The sequence below is a fragment of the Platalea leucorodia genome, assembly GCF_965183815.1.
Source record: "Platalea leucorodia genome assembly, chromosome: 6".
Lineage (NCBI taxonomy): Eukaryota > Metazoa > Chordata > Aves > Pelecaniformes > Threskiornithidae > Platalea > Platalea leucorodia.
In genome coordinates this window covers 83,946,917-83,971,878 of record NC_138828.1, presented here as the reverse complement: position 1 = coordinate 83,971,878, position 24,962 = coordinate 83,946,917, and the positions used below count along the sequence as shown (strand labels likewise).

The 24,962-nt window shown below is 46.2% G+C and overlaps 1 protein-coding gene across 2 annotated transcripts in view; it reads left to right on the top strand.

Moving 5' to 3' along the window:
• SLC4A11 (solute carrier family 4 member 11) overlaps positions 1-24,962 on the top strand; it is a gene marked incomplete at its 5' end in the record, with an annotated part of 101,778 nt that overhangs the window by 18,294 nt on the left and 58,522 nt on the right. For both annotated transcript variants that reach the window (XM_082315274.1, XM_082315273.1), the window contains 2 exons: positions 10,490-10,642; positions 20,801-20,847. In XM_082315274.1, coding sequence (XP_082171400.1) covers positions 10,490-10,642; positions 20,801-20,847 — 200 coding nt within the window. The remainder of the gene's footprint in view (positions 1-10,489; positions 10,643-20,800; positions 20,848-24,962) is intronic.

The window sequence follows — 24,962 nt, the reverse complement described above, 5'->3', positions numbered from 1 at the left end:
TTCTCTGAAAGGGTTATATGGAGCTAATTTCTAGGAGTAAAAGGATGAAACTGGAAGGAAGTACTCTCTTCTCTAGTAAGAGGCTTTTCTGAAGGCTGGACTGAGTTGCAGAAGGGCAGAAATTACGCCTGATCTCAGGGAGGTGTTATTTCTTTGGTATTTGCAGGTTTTTCGAGGTCATGTGGGGCATGAGGTCCGGGTAGCCCTGTTCCTACCTTACCTGGCTTGCTTGTGGCCCCTTGGGATGTGGTTGGTGCTTTCTTGAGGACTGGGAATGTAAGAGGGTGGTCCAGGTTGGGACCTGGAGAAGAAGACAGCCTCCAGCTTCTGGCTGAGAGCAGTAAGGGCTTGGTGAGAAATGCTGCTATGTGATTTGGACAAAGCACGAAGGCGGCTGTCTTCTGGAGCCACCTATTTCATCCCAAGCCCTCCTGCCACAGGGAACACAAGCGCAGCTGGCTGTCCTAGCATCTTGTGTGGAAAGGTTCCACATGCCCCCTGCCAGGACTCAATGTCTTGTCTTCCTCGAACTGTCCAAACAAAAAAAAGGCAGCTCTCTAGATGTTTTTAGAGCACGTGTTTGTAGTTGTGGCATCCCCTGTGCAAAGCTCTCCTATGAGAGATGCTTTTTGGCAATGTGGTGCCATAGCAGCGAGCGTTTATTTCTGCCCTATTTGTGTTGTTACTCGGCTTCCCCCTTTGTCTTAAGGAGCACCTTAGAGCTGCCATTAAGGACTTCATGAAGCTGTGTGTGCTTCTTGCCTGTTATGCTTCTGCATGGTTTGGGGGAAGGAGGGAAGATTGCTTGCAAGTTCTTCTTCAGCTCGCATGCAGTATTGAATGCTGTATTAATTGTGATTGAAAATACAGGGGATTTCTTGGTTATTTCACACTCAAATCTGCTGTCGTTCTTGTTCCTCATTACAAACTGACCTTTTGTAAATGTTCGGTTGCTGTTGAGTGATGAGTCACCTTCTACTGCCGGATTTAACTGAGGGCTTGTGTGTTTCTGTGCAGAATATATGGACCGTGCGTCTTGGGGATTGCCAGTGTGAATATTCGCATCCCTCTGCGAGGCAGCGCTCTGGCTCTCTCTGTACAGAAACTTCATGCACTCAGAATCTTGAGGACTTACCCAAAACCTTAATCAGGGCTAGAGGAAACCACAGAGAAAGAAGTCACCTTTTCACATAGTTTCAAAATTGCTTGTTTTGAAATGGAGCTACGTAACCATTAAGCTGTTTCTTGGCACCACTTGTTTGGATCTGCCAGTTTGTTATGGAGACCGAGAGATGCTCTTGCCCCACCTTTAAAATAAAAAACTAATCCCCTAAGCTGTGTGTTTGGGGGGCAAAGAAAAAAAAAATAAACCTCTTCCTTTGATTCCCTTAGCTCTTACACTTTTTGCTTTTCTCAGTTAGAGAAACATCTTTTGATACTATTGCTCTTTGCACAGTCGAGCTCTTTCCTTATCTCCTCCTGAGATGTTGCATATACGTATGGTTTTCTGTATCCTTAATAATTAGGATGTTTTTGTTTCTGACCATATCTGAGGTTGTGTTCAGAGACTGTGTCTGTCTTTGCCAGTTAACTTTTTTCTTACCCTTGTTGTGTTCTCCACAGCAGCAATGTTAAAACTTAAAAGCTGAGACTCCAGTTTTAGTTTAAGCAGTTGTAGGGAGGGTAATCTTGGCTGCAGCACCAAAGCAGTGCTTTGTAAGAATCTCCTGGATATTTACTGTTCATAAAAAAACTTACTGAAGTATTTAATAATTAGTAGCTCTGTTAATTACTGAGGCGCTGAGGAAAGCCCAGGAAAGATTTTCTGGTGAATGGATGTACAACTATTCTGGAAGCTCAGGGGGTTGTTATGGTCCCAAACATGTACCAACCTATTTGATAACTTCTTAACTGGCTAAAAAATCTGGAAAGTTAATCAAAGGAGGCCATGTCTTTAGCTACAAGTTCCAGTTTCCAGCATACTTGGGTTTCCCTTATTGCTGGAAGAATTTGACTGAAAACCGCTTTTGTGGCCTTTAGTGCTTTGCAGAAGGTAAACGCCTGCAATGTGACTGGGGGGAGAAAAAAATCTGTTCAGTAGCTTGCTCTGTAGAGGCAACATTAAGAGGAAAAACAAGGCAATAAAGTTTGTGCCTGCCTGGTTAGAAGTTTCTGATGGAGAGTGTGGTGGTAGCAGGTACGATGGCACCTGTTGACCATGTTCTGTTTTCAGCCTGTGTGTATTGTCAGTTTTATTAGTTGTCCTCTGATGTATCTTGCTGATGAAAATCCATGTTTTCACTCATTCTTTTGAGTCTGTGGAAGAAGCCTCTTGCACAAGCAAATGAAGAAAACCTGGCATGGCCCAGTAATACTTGGTGTCCCCCTACCCACCCTGTGAGCAGGCTGTGTGTTTAAGTCACTTGAATCTTCAGCAAGGTGGTTTTGCCAAAGGAGTTTTCTTCCTGGCAAATTTAAGTGACTGAGATGATTGTGTAGACCCAGTCCAAACCTGAAGATAATTGGGAGTCCAGATGAAATGCAGCTTGGCAATGAATGTTCAGAGTAACTACTCATCAAGCCTCACGTTGTCTCTTGGCTGCCAGCCTCCTGCACCCTCCTCGGTGGTGGTGGGGGAGTATCCAGTGCCTGCTACAAGTGGATTAGCTCTAAAGGCATTGGTATTCACTACAAGTGATTAAATTCTGCCAGTGTATAATGAGCTTTTCAATTGACCCAAGAACTTTCCCTGATGAGACACAAAACCAGAGGCTTTCTAGTTCCTCTTGCAAAATCCAAAGGAAGGAGCCCCGCTATAGCACTGGGGATATCTGAATTGTTGTGTTGTTTTAAAGCTGGCTCAACAGATATTGCAGCATAAACGTTTGTCTTCCAGAGCAAATCCCTCACTGCTTGGTCTCCTCTGACTTATTAATTGGTTTTGCTGGCACAATAAATTGCAGTTGTGTTGAAGGGCCCCAAGGCCCTGGTCTGGCTTGGGATGTTTGGATATATTTTATCTGCTTGTTTTTGTTTTTTCAGTTTGGTATGTGTGGTGTGGGGGGTTTTCTCTTTGAAATTTGTCTTTATCTGTCTTGGAATTGTTTGCCAAATGAGGAGATTAATCTGAATGTCTTTGTGAAACAAATCCTCTTGCAATAGGCTTCCCCTGATGAGATGCTCGGTTTACCAGCAGGAGATGCACTACTGCTACCTATGGAGAGCCCCAGGGGGTAGCTTGCAGGTCTCTTGCAGATTTTTATTTATGAGAACTGTCTATCAGGAGGCCTATAATAAAACGAACACTTCTGATTTCTGTGGGTTCTGGTACAGAACTGAAATTTCATGTGCTGCTGTGTTTTGTAAAAACAAAACAAAAAATAAAAACAAAGCCCCGCTGAATTACTTGGATTATTCACAACATTTCCTAGAAATCTGGCTGCAAAATACAATACTGGAATTAATTCAAAAGTGCCTGGGTGGTTTTTTGTAGCAGATCAGTTCTTTCACTTCTGTTATGAATTATTACTGAAGTGGCAGGGGAAACTTTGTGTTTCCATCTGGCTCTTCATGACAAAAGAGTGACTCGAAGTAGGGTTGGAAACATGCGACTGAAGTTATGGCTGGCCAGTAGCGGAGGGATCTGTTACTTAGAGGATGCAGGTCTGGTCTTGGTGATTCACCTGCTAGACCCTTTCTACTTTTTTTGTTTTACAAGAGGAGGTTGTGGTTTCATCTGTGGTCTTGAAGCCCTCTGAAAGCTTTAGGTAATGGATTGACATCTCCATAGCAGGTGGCCGTTACTCCAAAAGGCCACAAACCCATATCTGATGAGCTTCCAGTGACTGCTTTAAGAGCCAAGAAGCATCACCCAACCCTTGCCCAGCTCTTCTGCCCCTCAAGCTACTCGTGGAGGGGCTGGGATTGGATGGGATTGGAGCATGCTTCTCTAAATCCTGTCTAGATGACCCAGAGAAGTCATTAGTCTACCTGTGCCAACCTATAATGTTTGGCTTAATAAAGGGGATCTTCTAACAAAAGCATGGGAGGCAAGCTCTGGACCTCTCTTCCCAATTAGCCATCAGCAGCAAACCCTCAGCAGTCCAACAATGCAGTCTGTGGACAACCCTACCCCCCCAGTTGTCTTCTCCTGGGCTGGCATAAATCCTGTCCATGAGGCTGCCTGCTGCACAATGGGTAAATCTCCTTAGGACAAAAATAGCGAGCCTTGCCAGGGAATCTCTGAACTGTGAACCAAAGGAAAAGTTTAGAATTCTAGCAAGCATCCAGCTGTATGCAGAACTGCTTTATTTAATCAGCATGGCTTAAATTTTTAATTTTGTGGGAGACAGCTTTGTAAAATATGACTTGATAGCAGCCTTCGGAGGGTATTGCTCTGTGGCTACAGCACTGCAATTGTTCTTGTCTGTGAAATGGAGTAATTTCTTAGGAAGGAAGGAATTTTTCATGACTGCTTTTCAGACTCTTGTGATACAAAACAATAAGTAACCCCCTAACTTTGAAGTGTAACCTCAGCAGGAACATGTAGAATTTAGGCAAATATTTAAGTAAAAGATGCTGTTCTATCCATACGATTGCTCTCTTTTTTTGGTCTGAAAAAGGAGAGCTATTTTGATAAGTCGGTGATTATGCCGAAAGCGACATATGAGGTGTGACCAGAAGCTTGCTTTGGGTAGCGTGTGTGAGCGCAGGATGCTGTTTAAACCATTTTTTTTCTAGAATACCGTGCAGATTGGAGAACTGATAACACCTTGTACAAAAGTTCTTCCCAGTCTCTCCTGAATCCTTGGATTGCTTTATCCCTGCCAGTATTAACTAGCTGTAAGGTTATCTAACCTTTGGAGGCAATGTGAGTCCGTGTTTTTGTGCAGAGTGTAAAGGTCAAAATGGAGGTGGAGGCTCCGTTATTAACGGAGTTTCCTTTTGCACCTAATGTTGGGAATTTGGGTATTTTCTCAGTGACGCAGTGAATCTGGAAGCCTGCAGTACTCGGAACAAAGCAAGCCCTCTGATAGCTTAAAGCTCAGGCTGATCACTTTAGCTCAGGTTAATTAAAACCTCATGCCTTTCTTGAAAATTAGTGTCTATTGCTGGTTAGAGCAAGTTGAAAATCCGCAGGAGTGGAAAAATCGGATGAAGCTGACTTTTTGTTTTTTAACTTAATGCCAGTATCATGACTACTTTTTAGGTAGATACCAGGCTTAATTCTCTCTTGAGTTCCTTAACACTGTGTTACAGCTGAGCGCTGGGATGCTCAAAGAACCAGACGTGATTTTAGAGTAATGTCCATGTCCCGGTCGATGCCCCCTAATCTTTAAAAGCTATTGAATATATATTATTATCACTTCTATTGTCCTTCTGTACTTGACCTGTAATTAGTCTGAGAAAGTAGATGCAAAGAGCTCTTGGGCTTTTCCAGAACAAGAACTTGCAAACTTCTGCACTTGACTGTCTGACTGCAGCAGAGCCTGGCTATTTGGCTGTGTGAGGTTTATGGCTTGAAATGCGGAGAGTGGGGCCAACTGCTGGATTTCAGTCCTGAATGGATCAGGATCAGTGACAAAAATATGTAAAACAGTGATGTTATAAGGAAACCCTTTGTTTTTCCCAGGGTGGGATGTCTGAGGCTGCTGAATCCAGGAGGAACACAGTGCATACCGTTGCTCCTGTGTTCTGGCGAGGTGACCGCAAGCGCTGTTTTGCAAAACCAGTAAAAAGGGCTGTCCTGCAATGGGCTGCCTTCTGTGCCTAAAAACTCATTTGAGAAATTCCGAGATGGCTTTTAACATGGCTAGCTGATCATGTTGAATTGCCAATCATAGGAGCTCAAAAGAACCCTTTTAATGTAACTTCAGCTTTCTGAAGAGATTTTGTGGGAGGAGGCAACTACCATTTCTGAAGAAGAGCAAATGCCACCCCATGATTCTGGAAGCTGGGGCTTGGATTTGCCTGAGGGAATAGGCATTGCTGTGCAAACAGGCGCTATCAGTGAGAAGGCTTTTCTAGACTTGTAGTGTAGGCTGCCTTGGAAGTTGAGGGTAAAAATCAGTGGTTTCTAGAAAACTGTGTTGAGTATTCAGGGTGTTGATGTAGCATATGTGGTCCTTCAGAAATAAAGCCAGCATTTTTTGCAGAGACTTGTCAGAGATTGATAATTTCTGACAAGTTTTGATCTTAGCTTTCCTATTTTGCCCCGCTAATCTAGCTACATGGATAGGTTCCTTACCCATGTAACTTCTGCTAAAACAGTAGCAGCAATATACCTGCCTAAACAAAAAATTTGTATAGTGCACACATGCCCAGAATTGTGCAACATCTGGGTAGTGCCAAAAGGAAAAATGCCCAATCTCCCCCAAAACCTCCTTTTTAGATGTTGTGTCTGGCTTGCCATGCTAAATTGAGTTTGCAGCAAAGTATGGATAGATGCATTTGCACTGCTAACCTCCTGGTTAGTGTGCATGCTTGCAGATGCAGGTGTTGATTAAAATACCGCGATTGGCTTTGTCTCCTCTGAGGCATATGGAGAGGCTATGCTGGGGCTGTCTCTGGCATAAGTCTCATAACCTGGGATGTGAGATGATGTCGTTAGTAATATAGCTGCTTTTCTCCCAGGAAACCGAGTTTGATGATTAAGATTTCTGCTTTCTTGGAGGAGTCTGCAGCCCCTAGGCTGTGAGTGCTGCTCCCATGGAGCAATTAAGCTTTTCTAGGGAATGTATATGATGTGGCTGAAGTTGTACTTCCTACTAACTACTACTCTGCTGATTTTATTACCCCAGGTGCAGCTGCCAGTGGAGGGAGAAGCAATGCCACCTCCAATTGCTGCAGCTCAATTCGCTGCTCTTCCCGACAGAGCCCTGCGCTCTTAAAACTCATCTCGAAAGCAAAATAGCTGCAGGGCAAGCACCTTCTCAGAGTTGTCAGAGGGTTGATAGCAGCAGGACTGGGGAGATGAAGTGGGTCTGAGAAGATGTGGGAGTAAGGAGAGAAGGCTGGGGATGGATATTGAGATATTGGAGCAAGGCAGGCCTTGGCCAGGGATGAATTACAGGGGAAGGAGTGATGCTTTAAAGGGGAATGGCTAGAGAAACTGCATTTTTTTTTTCTTCCCAGCACCTGCATAAAATGGGGGGATGGCTTATTTTCACGTTGCATCTGATGGGCTGAGGTACAGAAGGACTTAGGGTCAAGGCAGCTGCTGCTCATGGCTGCACAGGGTGAGGAGCTGATTTTGTTCCTGCAGCACTGAAGGATGGTGCCTGCTGTCCTTGGCCTCTGCGCTTTGCGTGCCTTTTCCATTTCTTTGCTATGAGATGAGTCCTGCAGGAGGGGGATCATCCCGACCACAAAAGATGTTCTCCAAGGTACAGGAGGGTTGCACTGATCTCAGCCAACCTTAACTCAGTTTCTGGCTCTGGCCTCCTACTCAGCAAAATCTCTTTTCTCTAGTGCTTTTAGGCCATGTTTCAGGCTGAAGTGGCACTTCTCTGCTCCGAGGTCTGACTCACCCTGCCATGTAGCTCATAGCACTTCAGAAAATGCTGCCTTCATATGAAGGTGGCAATCTGCAGTGATAGACATGGTGGGGACACCGTTTTGGAGATGTTAAACTCTTCCCCAGCCAACTTGAGGCAGTATGCAAAGGCATCTAACCCCATGCCTCCCTGAAGCAACTGCTTGTAGCACAGGCTACAAAGCATTACCGAGACTGTGCTCCCATATGGAAACCTGATTGATATTTACACAAATTGTGCAATGGCTGTATCAGATCCTGCTCTGAACTTCTGTAAAACACCGATCAAACTTTCAGAACAGCTTCTGCTGTCGCTTGTGGCATCTGCTGCCCTTCAAGCTTGCGGGGGTGGCACTCAGTAATCATCAGGTGATGGGGGAAAAACAGCTGCCAGGGCTGGAGGCAGCTATCGAGCCATGCTCAGAGAGGAAGGTACATCTGCCACGCACACAGCTCATCTTCTCACCTCAAAGTGACCCTGCATTTGACAGGCATAAGCTGCTCATGTTTTAAAATGCCTGCTAGACTAATAGGCTAAAGGATTCAAAACAGGAGTGGTTTGAAGCCTTGAGGTGGTTTAGTGACAAAGCAGACACCTGCCTGGGAGCGCAGTTCCTGTACAGCCCAGGTTTGGGTTTATTTGCAAGCTGAGTGTTTTGTCCGTCCCTTGCCCAAGGGACACGAGGCTCGGCTGCCTTTTGTTCTGCTCTTTCCTCCCCTAAAGAGGGAGGAACAGAGGATGCTTCCCTTGCCAGAGTCCTCGCTGACCTCTGCCCAACCCTCTGATCTTACTCCACCCTTGCCCTTCTTCCAGATTCTGTGCTGCTTCTCTCCTGTCTCCAGCCCTCTCTGCTTTCAGAGCCCACTGCTGTTGTGCTCTTATCAAGCCAGTTTCGGTGGGCTTGGGAAGTGAATAATCTTCCTTGCTTGGCTTTTACCCATCTGTCTCTTAATTGCATTAGGACAGTGGGGGAAAAACTCAGCCGTGTTCTCTGAGCTGTGTGCTTGAACCATCTTGCTCTCACATACCTCCCATCTGACGCACTCCGTGGGAAGGATGGAGAAGCGCAGACCTGTTGTGACAACTTCCCGGAGGCTGTGACCCTAGAGATGGCTGAGATAGAAAAGCCGGGATCACGGATTTGAGGCTGATTTTTGCTTTCCAGGGCTGGCAAGCTCTCCTTTGCTCAGGAGAGGTTATGGTGCCCATCATGTGTTTCAGAGGAACCAGACCCCAGGTTTTGGCACTTCATTTGGGATCGGGATGCTCATATGGGGCTTTGCAGTACTTCCCATGTCAGCAGGCAGCCTGCCTGGCTCTTCATCTCTCCAGGACACAGGCTGCCCCTCAATTCAGGCACATCTGCCAGCCCTTCTGCAGATATTTCATACTTGGTCGTGCCCATAGCGCCATGATACTTCAGGCACTGTGTTCAGGTGTTTCCTCTGCTTTCCTCGCCTCGTGTCTTTCTAGCCGTTTTGGGCAAGTTTGCATCATGCAGGGATGGAAACAGCTGCCTAAGCTTCAGCAGTAGCAGAGGATGGCATCCTTGGTGTGTTTTGCAGGCTCTCTCCAGGCTGGATGGGGACAGCAGCAACCTGGATGCTTTTTGAAGCCTTCCGTGCAGTTCTGATAGGACCAAGTCACATTTATTCCTCTCAAGCAAGTTGCTGAAGGCGGCAGAGATTGGAAGGGGGGATTAATCTCAGGTTTTTGTCGGGTTTCCTGTGGCTCAGAAGTTACCTGAAGGCTTGAACCCCTGGCACCCTCTGAGTCCTCCTGGTGAGATGCCGAGCGCCCGTCGGCACGTCGCCCGCGGCAGGAAGCGCTGCAGCCCCTGTCCTGCGTCGCCGGGTTCCTGTTTGTGGCTTCCCTGCTCGGGGCTTGTTTTCTGCGGTGGCGAGCTGTCGGCTCGAGATCCCTCCGAGACCGCGTGCGCTGCTTTCAGCTGCTGCCACCTCTATGTTTGCTTATATGAGGCTTTAAAAAAAGCCATCAATATTTTAGTTTCCATTTAAGCCTCTGCCTTGGAGCTCACCCTTTTCGTTTTGCTGTAGTGCCCTGAAGCAAGCTAATGAAATATATCCCTCCCGCTTCAAATTAGGCATAAAAGACTTGTCAGAAGATGGGTAGAAGCTGCTGAATAATCCTGGTAATGTAAAAATTGACATTCTATAATGTCCCTAATTCTCCTAATTAAACATGATACACAAGCACACCACAAGAGTCCTCCAGCTGCTTCGTAATAAAACGTTGCAGTGAACCAGCTTGCTGTTGAATGAGGCTGGGTTCAAGTCTAATTAGTGTTGTGAAAGGCTCAGGAGTTGTCCGCTGTAATTAAGAAACTTATTTTGCTTTCTCGGTGCTGCTGCCTCCTGTGACCTGCTCCTCTGCCTGAGGAGCTGTTGGTCTGTCCGTCCATATCAGGTGTCTCCTTGGAAACATCTTTTTTCTTTTTTTTTTTCTCCCTCAGTTTCAAATTGCTGAACTGCAAGCAAAACAGCTGTGCTGCTGGTGACTTGAGCTGATGAACATGCTGGGTTTAGGGTGGGCTGGGGCAGCTCTTGCTTCTGGGTCACTGCTTGGTGTTTTTATGGTTTCGAGTCTGAGTTTTCATCCTGTTTTGTGGTTTTTGGGTTTTTGATCTGAGAGGAGTGAGGCATAACCCCCTGGATTTGCTGCTCACGCCATTGACTTGGTGAGCCGGCTGGTGGGTGAAGCCTCTGCTGTCACCCGGCCAGGCTCCAGAGAGGCCCTTTGGACGCACGCCTGGGGCCAACCCGAAATGTGCCAGAGCTGGTTGTTTATAATTTTCATCCCTCACCAGGTGAGGGTGTAAGAGAAGCCCCTCGCGAGGCCGCAGGCGCTGCTGAGGCCTCGCTGCGGCCCTCGGCGGCCATGACCGGTGGGTATGCCCGCATCCCCGCTAACCGCCCTCCCCATGTCGTTGGCAGGGTACCTCAAGTGCGACACGGACGATGGCTGCGAGGCCAAGGAGGAGACGGGGGGCGAGGAGCTCTTCGACGCGGTGAACTCCTCCATCGTCTCGGGGGACAGCATCCGCTTCTTCGTCAACGTCAACCTGGAGGTGCCGCCGAACGCCACCGGTGAGTGCTGACCCCGAAACGGGGCTGCGGGACGTGGCCGTGCCTCGCCGCAAAACTCTGGAGCGGTATTTTCATATTTTTAGGAAACCCAATAAAAGTCTGGCTGCTGAGCAGGTCTTCAGCCATCCATATGAAGCTTTTTGACTCCTTTTTTTTCTTCCTTTTTAAGCAAGACCTCAATTTTGGGCCTGGGGCCTTGCTGTTACTCTCGCTGCTGTGGCCTGCTCACTGGATGAGAGCAGTTTCTAGTGAGAAATCGGGATTTTTGGTGCATGTGGTCCCTGTAGATAACTCAAATGTGGCTCTGGGGCTTCCCAAGGTTTTTTGAGGTTGTTTCTTTTTTATCATATTGTAATTGAAATGCTGGAGGTGAGTCGGAGCAGTGGATCACCTGGATCAATCGCTGCCTGCCACAGCAACCGGTAAGGGAAGATAGAGTGTGGAGGGACATTTGGGGGTTGGACATGTGCCTTTTGGGTTTAATCATCCTGGCAGGAGGCAAGCAATCCCTGTACCTACTGTGTTGAGGCAGATAGCCAAAATGAGGAGAAAACTAGCCTGTTAGACACCTCTGATGGAGGTCAGGCCCCTGCAGCTATGCCTACAGTACAGGGAAGTGCTGTTGTGTGTCATGCTCTGGTTATAAACACAAACTGCCTGCTCTAGGTGAGGACCCAAGTGTCAAGCTCCCCTAAATGTGCTTTAGTGGGATCTGTGCCCTGCTACAAGGCAGCTTTGTGCCAGGGAGGAGGACGGCGTTTGCTGGCAGTAGTGCTGGGAGTGAACCCACCAGCAAAACGCACCGCTGGGGCTTCCACCCTTGGGCAGCCATGGTGTCAGCTTTGAGCGGTGGGTTGGCTTGCATAAGCCAAGTGGCCACAAAGGAGGTGGTTGTGCAGTCATGTTGCAGATAGACATGTCTGCCCAAAACCGTGCTCTTTGTGTGCTCCCTGCCAAGGTAGCATCCTTTAGAAACTTTGCCCAAGACGGGGACCAAGGTGAAGGGGACTTCCAAACAGCCTAGTTAACACAAATTGTGAAAACATCTAAAATGCTTGCTGCTGAGGAATAAAATCCTTAGATTGTTCTAGGGGTTACTTTTGCCTCCATAACACCTTTTTAACATCCTCTGTAATGCTCATGCTAAATGGTGAAGGAGGAGGGCTAGCAAAACCTGGCTTTCATACTGTGTGCCTAGGAAAATGCAGCTCTGGGACATGGCAGCAGCCTGTTTTTTGTTTTTTTTTTTTTTTTTTCCTGGCAGCTGGAAGCAGCCTGGAGCCTGTCTGTGTGGGCACTGACTATTTTGAAGATTAAATGTGAGGGCTCTGGATTATACTTGGCGTCACAGTGTTGGAGAGCCCTTTAAGTTTACTCAAAGTTATTTTTAGTTTACAAGCAAATACCAGTTGATCTATAATGAGCAATTATTGGAAATGGTGGTGCGGAATAGGCATGGCCCAGACCTCTGCTTGACTCTCTTGAAGTCTACTTTTTGAATCGGAGTGGTGACTTCAACTTAGGAATAATATCTAGCAATTTTCAAGCCTGCAATTTTACAAATGCCATCTTAATTGAAAGATTTAAGGGGAACTGTACTCTGCTATGACAAGTCTGGGCTTAATGCCGTGGGGTGTATTGTTCGGGGATGAGGAATGCAAGTGCTGTGGATTCTTCTGTGTCTGAAGAAGCTGACTTTCCCTGTGTGTCCTCCTGGGCTTTTTAGCAGTGTTTTCCTTTCTATTCAAAACAGGTCAAAAAAGGCTTCCTTATTAGTGCTTGAGGGAAATGTTTGTGATGGTGGTATTAGTTGTATTCTTTTTCAGCTGATGTTTAGTATTTTTAAGGAAAAATGGACTTCTCATGTGCTGGAGTCCCCTTTCCAAATGCAAGGATGGAGGTTTTAAAAATGGGCTTTGGGCAGAACTAAAGTCCAGGCTTTCAGTAAGGGCAGCTGTGAAGTGAGATGTATTGTTTCTTTTTTTTCCATGACAGCATCAAAGCAGTCCAGGTAGCCAAAATCCAGGTTCTTCTCTGTGAGCATCAGGCACGGGATTCCTCAGACTCCAGGTGTTTGAGTCATTTAAGCTGTCAGCTCTTTCTCAGAAGTGATTTTTGCTGAAGCATCTTCTAGAGTTGATTTTCTACATACTAAAGCAGTTTCGGGCTGCAGAGGGCATAGCTGATCCTCCTGGAGAGCTGGCTTCTCAGGTGGCTGAAAGTGGATGAGATGAGCCCTTTAAGCTCTTCTGCTAATGAAAGTAGCCTGAACTGCTGGAAGAAAACCCCTCTTCACAAGCTTTTGAAGCTCTTTCCAGAAATGAGGTTTAACTGTGCCCTTGCTGAGGTGTATCTGGGAGTATTGCTCCTTGTTCAATTCTGCAAGGGGATGCTTTTCAGAAATGGCCTTGCATTGCTGTTGCTCTCTGGGTGTTTTGTTTTATATTCAGGCTTTGCGTTCCTGGAACAAGACTGTGGATCTGAGCACTTGCAGCACTTGTCTCCAGCAAGACAAGCTGAAAGGAAAGGGCGGGGAGGGAAGCAGGTTTTGTCCAGGCAATGCAAGATCCCCTCTCCAAACACCTCATTTCCAACCCCCAAGGGAGCTAGAGCTCCAGGGTCCTACAAGACCCTCTGGTGCTCTCTAAACACAGTGGAAAAGCAAGTGTGGGAGTAACATCTTTCTGTCCCCATTCCATCTTCTTGTTTTCTCCAACCTGGGTTGAAACCTTTGTTGAGCTGAAAGACCTCCTTGTGCCAGAGGGCTCGATATTGCCCTCTTGTGTCATGCAACCCATTGCAACACTTGCTGGGGCTTGGGTAGTTGGGGCCTGGCCAGAGAGGGACTGACCATGGGCCATCTTCTGCAAAGAGGGCTCTCCAGAGCTGCCTGCGTTGATTTGCTCCCTAGTGTCAGATGCACTTGCTGCATTAAATATTTGTTCAATCTCCAGCAGGAAAAACCTCTAAGGTGACTTGAAACAAGATAAATAGCTGCTCTGTGATATCTGTGAGTCTCTGTGTGCATGTTCTGGCTGTCACAGTTTGGTCTCTTGGCTGAATGTGGTGTCCAAATTCTCTCCTGCTGGAGACCTTTTCTGGCGAGCTGCTGTGAGGTTGCTGCCTGCCTTAACGCAGGGCTAAAAGATCCAAAAATTCCATCTGGGGAGGGGATGAGTTGGTACCCCAGGGTCTGGGTGCTGGCAGGCAACGTAAGTGGAATTACAGATGCAGTGACGGCTCTGCCATCATCCTGTCGAGCTGTTAATCTCTATATGATGGATGTACAGCTCGCTATGAGCATAATTGGATGCACTTTACTATAATTCTGTTTTAAAAAGATTGCTGCGTGGGATTAAACGTTGAGCCAACAAAACATAGCATGGCCCATAAAACGCTGACAATTAACCATTGTTGTAAAATGCTGGGCTGCGTGCACAGATGTGTGTAAAACAGGATAGCTTGAAGAAATCTATGGTTTAAGATATGGCCTGTCTCATTTTTAATTCATACTGGCTGCTGTTGCATAGAATATTGAGCCCAAATCAGTGCAGATGCCTAGGTACTAAAATGCTTCTTAGGCTTGGGTCCTTTCTCCTGGGTGTTTTATTGCTTCCTTGTGGTAGCTGATGAAAAGCTTTTTTCTATTTTCTTCTGTCTCTCATCCTTCCAGCTTAGGTTTTGGCAGCAAGACTCTTGTTTTCAGCAAATGTTAGTAGCTTCAACAGGAAGGTGGGTCTTCATCTGAAGCTGGATGCTTTTGGACCTGGGATCTGCATTTTTAGGGGAAGGTTTTGGGGGTTTTCAGAGACTGAGACTTGTTCTGAAGTCACAATAAATGTGTACAAGTAAAATGTTAGGTCTGCGCCCAGCTGCATGTATTTTTGCAGGAGTCAGTACTGCATTCCTGTCCCAAATGAAGTCCTTTTTCTCTGACACCCTTGAGGGAGGTTGGAGAGGGAGCCCCCACCACAGGAGCAGGGATGTTGCCTTTCCTGTGCTGCAGGTGGAAAATCCATCCGGATGCTCTGTTCCCTGGGAATTTGTGCCAGAGAACGAGGAGCATCAGTGAGTTTGGTGTGCGGTGGGGGGGACCTCTTTCTTCTCCAGACCAGTGTGCCACAAGCCCTGCTTATCTCATCACTACCAGGTTAGCTGTCTAGCGCCTTGAGGCTCATACATGGCTTTTCAACTGCTTTCCTACTCTCTCACTTAGCCAGAAGTGTATTAACTCTTCTGTCTTAGTGCTATCTGGGATTCAACCACTTGCTGCTTTATCTGCAGCATGCTTGGAAATAAATCCCTGCAAACGAATACAGCAATTTGGTTTAGGTTGAGCCTTAAAGTTGGTGGACAGGCAATGCAAGCCTCACTGGTTGCAGTGGGTCTGCAAAGTGCGCAGGGCCCCAGCCTTGCCCTCGGTCACAGTGTTCTTACCTGCTTGGCAGCTCCCTTAAATCAGCCAGGCAAATATTTTCATTGTTTGGACCTTGTTCTTGTAGTTTGGGGTTTTAAAACAATTCTTTGGACCTCGTTCTTGCAACTTAGAGTTTTAAAACAATTCACCTTCTCCTTTCCCCAGATTGCAATAGGGGGGTTTGCACAGGATTTTTTCCTAAACTTGGGCACAATTTATCAGGGATTTGTGGTGGTGTAGCTGCTCAACTATTGCAGTATGCATTGCTCCTTACAGCCGATGCTCATACTGGTGGTTTTAGCTGCAGAGAGCTGCCTGAAGCAGTTTTTTGGGGGAAGAAGGCAAAACCCTGACGGCAGCAAAAAGCCAATCGGAAAGCAGGATGTGGCTTTGTCGGGGTGTGTGGGGGAAATAACGGAACACGATTTACGCTTCATCAGAAATTAAAGCCTGTTCCACCCTCTGGACAATTGATCATTCCTAGATACGGAGAATCAACAGTTTCCTGTAATCCGCTCCAGAGGCACGCACGTGCCTGCCCACCGCTGCTGCTACGAGCAAAACACGGTGCACTAACTGATGGCCCAGCCCCTGCCGAGATGACTTTTTTTTTTCTTTAAGGGGACGAGGAGAAAAGCTAGATGCTGGCGCCAAGGATATTCCAGAGAGAGTAACGTCCAGAGACAAGTGGTCTGGGCCTGAATGGGTATCATTCTGCACACAATAGTCACATTTCCTCACATTAATACCGAGGTCCTTTTTATGTCTCGAGGCACAATGCTGACCCACGCGTTCCATCTGATAACTCCTGTTTTAGCAGTTTGATGTCAGCGTGGGATGTTGGGCTCCCGAAGCTTCCTATGCTCTGATGGAAAGTGGATACACCGATTGTGTCGCGGGGAGGGGGAGATGGCCTCCCTCCGAATTTCCTGACGAGGGTGTTTTCAAAGCGGTGCTTATGAAGCCAAGGGAGGCGTGGGGGGGGTTGGGTAGTGCGAGTGGCTCTGCATGAAGGCAGCGTTCTCCCTTTTAGGTGCTTCACCTTGGGTTTGCTTCAGGGCAGCCTTCCCCAGGGTTTTGAGCAATCTGTCCTTCCAGCTGGGGTGGAAAAATGCACCTTTTTCCCCTGCCACAAACTTAATGACAAAACCTATTGCAGCTTTTTTGACAAAAAAGTTTTGCTTTTGTAGTGTGTGCATGTCTAAAGTTGCAGGGTGTGACAAGTGACAGTGCTCAGCACTCTTATCTTGTCTGTGGCTCTGTACAAGAGCCCTGGTCAGTCTGTCTGTGCTGTCCACCTCTTTCCAATTCCTCTGCGGTGGCCAGAGAGGGGTGCAAGGTGATATCCACCTGCTCAGCCGTTGCGATGTCCATGCTGAGTATTACTCAAGTGAGGTTTTCCTCCCCACCCTGCCTGCTCCAGGAACTTGCAGCTGGTTGCCTCTTCCCACCTGCCTTTAACCTGGGTGTTGGTCTAAGAGGGATGAACCCAGCTGATTTTAGGCTTTCTGCTGCAGCTCAGCCCACTGCCCTATCATGGGAACGTGGGATAGTTGGGGCACAATTATTTATCTAACAATATTTAACTGAGATTACTCAAGTCTGTTGGGGATGAGTCCAGACTCAGCACAGCCGTGGCAGGACAGCAAAGCAAAGGGTTCCCTTGAGATCCTGCTTGTGCAATCCCTCACTGCCAGTGATGAGTTAGAGGTATCTCTGCTGCTCCTAACAGGTTCCTGTCATGCCATGTGCTGGTGTATTTTTATCTTTTTTTAAGGCAACAGATTCTAAAAGCGGAACAGTTTTTGCTGCTTGCAGTGTTGTTCAACACAAGTGGTTGCAGCTTAGATTTGCTCAGACCCCTGAAGAAAGCTCAGATAAAATAGTTCTTAATAACAAAACCCCTCAAACCTTAAGTACTTCCACTTACACCAGAGCCTTGATATTTTTCTGAGAAAACCATGGAAGTGCTCATGTAGTATTCTGCTCTGATTTATTAGCCTATTTACCGTGCAGATGCACTGGGGAGTGCATGTAGATCTACAGTAATGTGCACTGATACCTGCACAGCCAAAAAGTTCCTGCTCTCCAATTTCCACTCCTTTATTCCAAAGAAAAATATGGCCTTAAGATGTTGCAGACATCCAGTGGTGGCTTTGTTCCAAAGACTTTTAGGGCTTCTGAGGTGTTGAGGGCAGCACCGGGGACCTGTACAAGGGAAGGGATGGAAAGGGGATCTTAAGTGAAAGGAGATCTCTTAAGGGAAAAGGTGAAAGGCCTTAAACTTTGGCATATGACTTTCATGGGTTTGTTTTCGGGTTGTCTTTGCATAGAAGGTGTCATCATCGAAATGGGGTGGAGGGGAAGCAAGTAGGGGATTTCATTTCTCTTGGTTGCTGTCAGGGATGTTATGTAAAGGCCAGCTGGGATGAAACCGCTTTGGAGCATAGCAAATAAATTTCCTGCTGCATTTTTCGCTTCCAAGTATTAAATCTCCTTGTTCATGTCGAGAAGCTGGATGGGTCCTGTTCTTCTCCAAGTAGTGGGAAATAAAAAATGGAGACGTGCCACAGTGCCCTGGCAGGGCTCTGAATGTACCACCACGAGGCCACAAGTGTAAGTCTAACGTTGGCAACGCATCAGCGTTGCTAAAACTGAAGCGAACTCCCAGTTCGTCGCTTGTAGCGTATTCAGTAATGCTGCGTGCTTGTGTACATGCATCCTAGAAATTCGGGATATGCGTGTCGCCTTGATGTGGCTGCCAGGGGATGTCAGAGATGAGTTGCTGACTTTTTGATTTTCCCCTGGGCAGAACCTGGAGCACAGCCTAACAGATAAGGTCGGTCACCCCTGGCAGCTCTCCTTTAACTATGTGTGAGGACAGAGACAATAACGCCTGTAGCTAGCTAGCTTGCCTAAAATAGACTTTTGCAGCCTGCTTTGTCCAGCAAGGAGGACCACAAAAATAGAAATAAAAATTGTACATATCCCTGACCTCTTCTTTCTGTTTAAGTATGCTTAATCCTGACATTCAGGTGTGAAATCTAGTTATTACCCCTGGTAGTGAGACATAACTGGTGATTGATGGATAGTTTTGTCCTTGTCAGTAGAGGGTGAATCCGTGGTTTTCTGTATCCATTTTGTCCCCATGAAGGGCTCTTCCATGGAGGTGTAAGGTTCAAGAGTGTTGCATCTTTTCAGCTCCTTCATAACTGGAGGGAGGCAGTGACAGTGCCACGAAAGAGGAGAAGATGGGTGGCAGGCTGGTGGTGGTTGGTCTTGGGCTTTAGCCAAGCTGTCTCCCAATGGATCTGTCATGGGCAACCTCATGCAGGGTCTTTATCCCACATTGCCTAGCGGGTTCCCCTGCAGTAAGTAAATGGGTGGTTTATAAGCCAGGCAGAAGAGCACTTGGGAACTCTCTGTGTATTTCCCCCCCCATTTTTCATGTTCTGGTGGATTTGCTGCTGTCCCCCAGTAATGTCATAGCACTCCAGTGGGCCTTTAAGATAACAGCCTGGAACTGGGATGGCCATGTCCAGCTGTCTCTTTTCCCTGGATCAAGTCTGAGTGGCACATTGCTTGGATGAAATGATGAATGAAGCTCTGGGCCTTCCAAAGCATCACCTCTGTACTCAGAACAGCTTCTTCGAGAAGTTTGAAAGATCCTGGTCTAACAGATGTAATTAGATGGTTTTGCTTGTGTTGATAAAGCAGCACTCAGTGCTCATCTGGGATGAGTACCTGAGAGAGCTGTCAGTGGAGAAAACTGATACATGCTTGAAACTGATAAGGAGAACCAAGAGTTGCTTCGTGATAAGGACAACATGAATTTCTGTTGCGTTTGCATGGATCCGTAAGGACAGACTGCAGATATGCAGATACTTCTTTTCAGGATGTGCTTGCTATTGTTCAGGGTTGTGGGTATTTTTTTGTCTCTCTAGAACTACTTCTTGGAAGAGCAGAAAAACCAAAACATGTTTTCTCCTCAATGAATATTTATGGTTTCCAAATCATCCAGCATACTTTTGCATGTGTAATTAGGCTGTAAGTTGAGTAAGTGAGCATCGGAGAATTACAAATATAAGAGCCTGGGGAAAATGCTTGATGTTTCTGGTTTATTTGGGTGCTTGCTTTTTAATAATAAATAGCATTTTTTAGATGAAACAGCTTGTGTTTTCCAAAAGATGTGTCAAAAGCAGTAATAATTGGGACCGTCGCACCAGCAGACTTGTCTAGTTAGGTGATGCTTTTAATCATATGTACAGCATCCAAGTGAACTTTGGGAGAAGCTGGGTGATGTAAGTAAAGCCTCTGAACCATCTTATTCTGTTTAGTGGGAGATGAAGGCAATTCTTTCCCTCTTCTTTGCTGCAGTCAGCTCCGCTCCCAGTTTGAGTTGCAGCCTTTTAACCCCACCATGGACATGACTTGAATTCCTGTTTGAACAGGGGCGGTTTTGGTTAAAGCAGCTTTCTGTGTGCAAAAAATAATTGCTATTTTGGAGTTCTGGTGTTTGTGTGTGAATTTGCATCCTCATCAGCTTATTTTTTGGAGAGTAGCAGGGCTGGGCTTGAAGGTGCCTGTGTGTGTGGTCAGCCTGTGAAATGGGATTGTAGAGGTTCTTGTAGGTTAGGATTTGGAAGTCCAGATCTGGAAAGCACACAAAAAAACCTCATCTGAATAGCTGTAACTGTGTTACATCTCTGTACTTTTCCACAGCTTAGCCTCTGGAAAAGTTTTTGGTCTTCAGTAGGTTTTTTCCATGCTGTCACTACACTCATTTGAATGCAAACTGTTCATGTGTTTCATGTATAATTTTGGTAGCACCTCAGTCTTGTGGGTTTTTTGGAGAGCGTGAAGATGAGGACTTAAGGAGAAGGACACACGGACAGTACCTGTGGTACTAGTGATGCTACAGAGAAGCTGCCTTGGATGCAAGCAGCGTGGAGTGGGCTTGTGGCAAAAACAATTGGGGTTTATTTGTTTTTTAGCTTATACCCAAAAACTTGCTTCATAGATACCCTAAGAAAATGTAAATGTTGGTGTCTGGAAGTTTGAACTGGGAACTTCCCGGCTACCCCTGTCCCTGTATCTCAGCTGCATATTAAGTGACATTTAATAGTCTCTAAACAGTGGTTTTCTTTCCCAAGCGCTCTGTTGCTTTACACTTAGATTTATGGAGGCAGCGTGGTGAGTTGACAGGACATTAATGTGCTCATCTTCGAGTCACTGCGTGCGATTTCTCTCAGCCCGCTTCCTTGGAAGTGCCTGGGTGTTATTGTTGACTCTTTAATGAGGACAAGAATGGTTTCCAAACGAGCGTGACTCATGCAATCTTAGCCCCAATCTATCAAACAACGATGCATTGGATTAAATGATTATCTAAAGGATTAGGAGTTAGTATTTTTGGGAGGCGGGGGGGTGGGGGGAGAAGTGAAAAGTAAAAATACATGAGGAATGTGGAGGGGGAAAAAAAACAAACAAACAAACAAACAAAAGCTGCAAGACACAAACCCCAAGTGATCAGATAATGCCAAAGGCTGCTTCTACACTTGGTTTACGCTTCCAAAATGGGAAATGTTGTAAAAATTGAATCTCTGCTTTTCCCTAGAGATCATCCTCCACCAAGAGAGTGATACTTCACCTCGTTCTGAGCCTTCTGCTTAGTTACTGCTGCCTGTCAGGTACCTGTGATAGTAACAGTTTTCTGATTTTATTTTATTTTTTCCCCATTCCAGCTGAAAATGAAAGTGCTGGCTGCGTGTTACTGCACACATCAAGGAAGGTAAGTAGGAATGCTGTGTGATCAATTTATTTTTTTTTGTCATCTAGAAGCAGAGAAAAGGATCTTGAAACGCTCTGTGGGGGTGGGGAGGTGGTTTTTACTGGCCAAAACAGAAGGCATATTAATGCCTTTTTCCTTGAATTCCTCTGGTTTTATTTAAATGTAAAAAGCCATGTGCTGCTCATTCTCCAAACAATTTCTCTGTAATTCTGATTGTTCCACTGCTTTTTGTCCCAGACAATTCCTTGACATGTTAATTCATCACTTTCTCTTCTGCAGCTGCCTGCAAAGGGATCCAAGCATACACCATAGAGATTCAGGCTGCTGAGCTCCTCTCGAGCCGAAAGCAGAAACACCCAATAGACATTGCTGCGATTTGGTTTCCTGTTTATTCTAGCTAATCAGATATGCCTTCACGAGGTTCAGCAGGAGTGAATTCCCTGGAAACACATAGTCTAGGAGGACAATTAGGAAACAACGTTTAGTTTACGCTTGCTTTCAAGACCGTAATTCAATAATGATAAGGTGAAAATGCAAAACAAACCCCCTCGTGTAGGCTGTGTTACTACAAACCTCTGACTATGAAAGTACACAGAAAGTATGCAGAGAGGAAATGGGTGGATATTTAATACCACATGAAGTCTCGGTCTTTGGGGCTGTGAGGCACGGCTCGTGGTGCTTTAAATTGTCTTTGACTCTTGCCTCATCTGCCGGTTGGAGGGGCTGGCTGGCTGCGTGAAAACTTCTAGCATCACTGATCCTGGTAAAGCATATATTGCAGGCTTCATTGAAGGTTGCCACTTGGGTTCTTAAATCTGTGTACCAAAGCCTTGGGGGCTTTTTAGGGAATCCCAGAGAGCTCTTTAACTCTGCTTTGCTTTAGGCCTCTAAGCTCAAATCTTGAAAAGATATTTCAGCAGGCTGAATTAGTAGGGGGAGGAAAATGTGTAATAGCCTCAGTAGAAGAAACCTTCCCCCAAGTTAAAAAAACAAACAAACAAACCAAAAACAAACCCAACAACAACAAAAAATTAAACATTGTTTGATATTAAGTCATAAAATTTAAAATAAGCTATTCTGTGCTCAGGAATGAAAATTATCTAATACTAGTGCCAAGGTTCCCTGAGTTGTGTACACTTGACTGAAAGTAACCTAAGAACTTAATCACTTAAAGTGCAAATTCTAAGCCCAAATGCAGGGATCTGCCTCTGATAAGAAATAGTTGGAGACTGCTAACACGTAAGTGTCTCTTCTATTTTATTTTTCCTTTTCAGAGCTGTAGGATTCCTGTTTTTCTGCCTGTAGTTCATGCTTGATCATTTTAGTGTGCTGTTGAGCAACAAATACCAGAGAGCTAGCATGCTTTAGTAGGGCTTGAGAAAAGATACTATGGCCAGTTTTTGTCTCCGGGGAGGACGAGTGGAAATTTTGCACTTCAGATGTGAAGGAAAGTGGGACCTGAGTCACAGAGGAGATGGCTCCAAGTGTCTGGGAAGGGGGAATTGCTAGCAGAAACGTGATCAGGTCAGAAGCTTTGTCAGGAGATGTTTCCCTGCTAGGTTGTCCCTGTCTCTGGTGGTAACCTGTGGTTTTTGTGCCCCTTCAGGAGTGCTGGAAGGGCAATCTGTGTCTCGGGCAAGTTGCTATAGAATCGTTAAGGTTGGAAAAGACCCTTAAGATCATCAAGTCCAGCCCTTAACCTAGCACTGCCAAGGCCACCACTAAACCATGTCCTCAAGCACCACGTCTACCCATCTTTTAAATACCTCTAGGGATGGAGACTCAACCACTGCCCTGGGCAGCCTGTGCAAGTGCCTGACTGCCCTTTTGGGGAAGAAATTTTTCCTAATATCCAACCTAAACCTGCCCTGGTGCAGCTTGAGGCTGTTTCTGCTCGTCCTATTGCTTGTTACTGCGGAGAAGAGACCAACCCCCACCTCACTACAACCTCCTTTCAGGCAGTTGCAGAGAGTGATGAGGTCTCCCCTCAGCCTCCTCTTCTCCAGACTAAACAACCCCAGCTCCCTCAGCTGCTCCTCATAAGATTTGTGCTCCAGACCCTTCACCACCTTTGCTGCCCTGCTCTGGCCACGCTCCAGCACCTCCATGTCCTTCTTGTAGTGAGGGGCCCAAAACTGAACACAGGACTCGAGGTGCAGCCTCACCAGTGCCCGGTACAGGGGGGACGATCACCTCCCTGGTCCTGCTGGCCACACTATTCCTGATACAGGCCAGGATGCCATTAGCCTTCTTGGCCACCTGAGCACACTGCTGGCACTATCTGGCATGGCACTTGGTAGGCATAAATAAGGAGAAGCTCCTTGATGTGGTTTGAACTATTTGATCACCATCACAGTGTGTTTCTGATGGAATTGTCCCAAGTGACCAGGGCAACAGCACAGGTAGACCTCTGCCCAGGACAACATGACTTTTGGACACCCCCTTCTCGTAAGGTTCTTGCAATGTCTTTAAGTGGAGGTGGTCTCCAGAGCAGCCACCCATCGGAGAACTTGCATTTTGGGCCTTCTTGATGAGTGCTGAGAGCTCTTTTTTGCACAGATAGAGTGTGTGACTTTAGCCAAGAGACCTGCCTGAAGTCGGGGGAGGCTGTTTCAACATATTCCCCCTTCTTTGGCACAACAGCTTCTGTTCTTGCCACGATGCAGTGTGCAGCTTTGCAATCAAGGATACTCAATGCTTTTAAAATGGCTATTGGGTTGCTGTCTTGGGTTTCTTGCTAAGCAGTTTCCAGCATCAAGTTTCCAGTATCAAGTATCCTGGTGTGACTTGACTAGCTAGCTAAAAATATTTGTGAAAGAGCAGTCGTTAATCTCTCCTGAAACCACTGGGTGTCCTGACTGGAACGGTTCTGTTTGAGCTATGTCCGAGGTGTTGCTGTACCAGTGCTTCCACTAATTTGATTTTGGTTTGTCTCAGGGAGCGATGTGTTTATATCCTTCCATGGTGGCTGGTTGCTTTGTTTAATGGATGTTTAATGTGCATATCTTCCCCAATGTTATGGGAGTGATAATAAGGATGGATATTGTCCCTGTTTCCTATACCAGGAAGCAGGGCAATCAAACAGGTATGAGGCATGGAAAATTATTTACCCAAGGCATCGCCTGAAGCCTGTGACAGAGCTGGAGCTGAATCCTTATGACTTGCAGTAAGCTGCTGACAGCACTGGCCTGCCATAACAAGCAAATGATGCTGTCATGCACAGCTCGCTGGAGGATCAGTGTTGATTGAGATGATGTGGGCAGATAATAGCCCTCTTCTGAATGCCTTTGATTAATTTCTGCTGTCCCTCAGCTGTCCCTTATCTTTCTCCTCCTGCTGTTCTGCTTCTGGTGGCTTCTCTCGTGCATGGGAGAAGTTGGTGACATGAAGCCACTCTTGCTTTTTTTGAAAACTCCTTGGCATAGTGGCACTCCTGATGCTCTTAACCTTCCTCATACCTCCATGGGTATCTCCTCTGCCATCCGCCTTGTTAAATCCTGTCTAGGTTATTTGGCCTCTTTGCTGTTTGAACCTACGTCCTAGGTTGGACTTCGTGCCAGACAAGCTGAAATGATTTACCTTTGGGAGGTAGCTGTTGGTCATATGGTGACCCTATGAACACCAGTGTTACAGATGGCGATAGGTGTGTTAACCTGCTCTCATGCAGTGATAATTTGAGACTGACTTGGCCACTTGCAGTTATATGGTCTCTTTTAGGTGGAGTTGTAATGTAGCTGTGTCACTGTCTCCTCTCCTAAGAGCAGATGGCAACAAAGCCTTGGAGGTGGGAGCTGTAATCCTTCAGAGAATCCTCCCTCTCAAGGATGCTGTGTAAGAAGTGATTGATGCAAAGTAAAACAGTGCTAATTGCAATGGATGTGTACTGACAACTTGATAGTTGCTGTGATAATTATAGTAATTAGTGAGAGATTAGCATTTTTTCCCTGTGTCTAGGCTATAAATGGAAAAGGTAGTGAGAGGAGGGTATCTGTGACTCGGGCAGGTGGTCCCATAACTTGGGAGGAATATGCCAGGGTCCTGGTTGTGGAGGTGACTTGGTGTCAGACTTGTAAAAGAAATTCAGATCTTGATTCTTATTGAGCTTAAGGGGAACT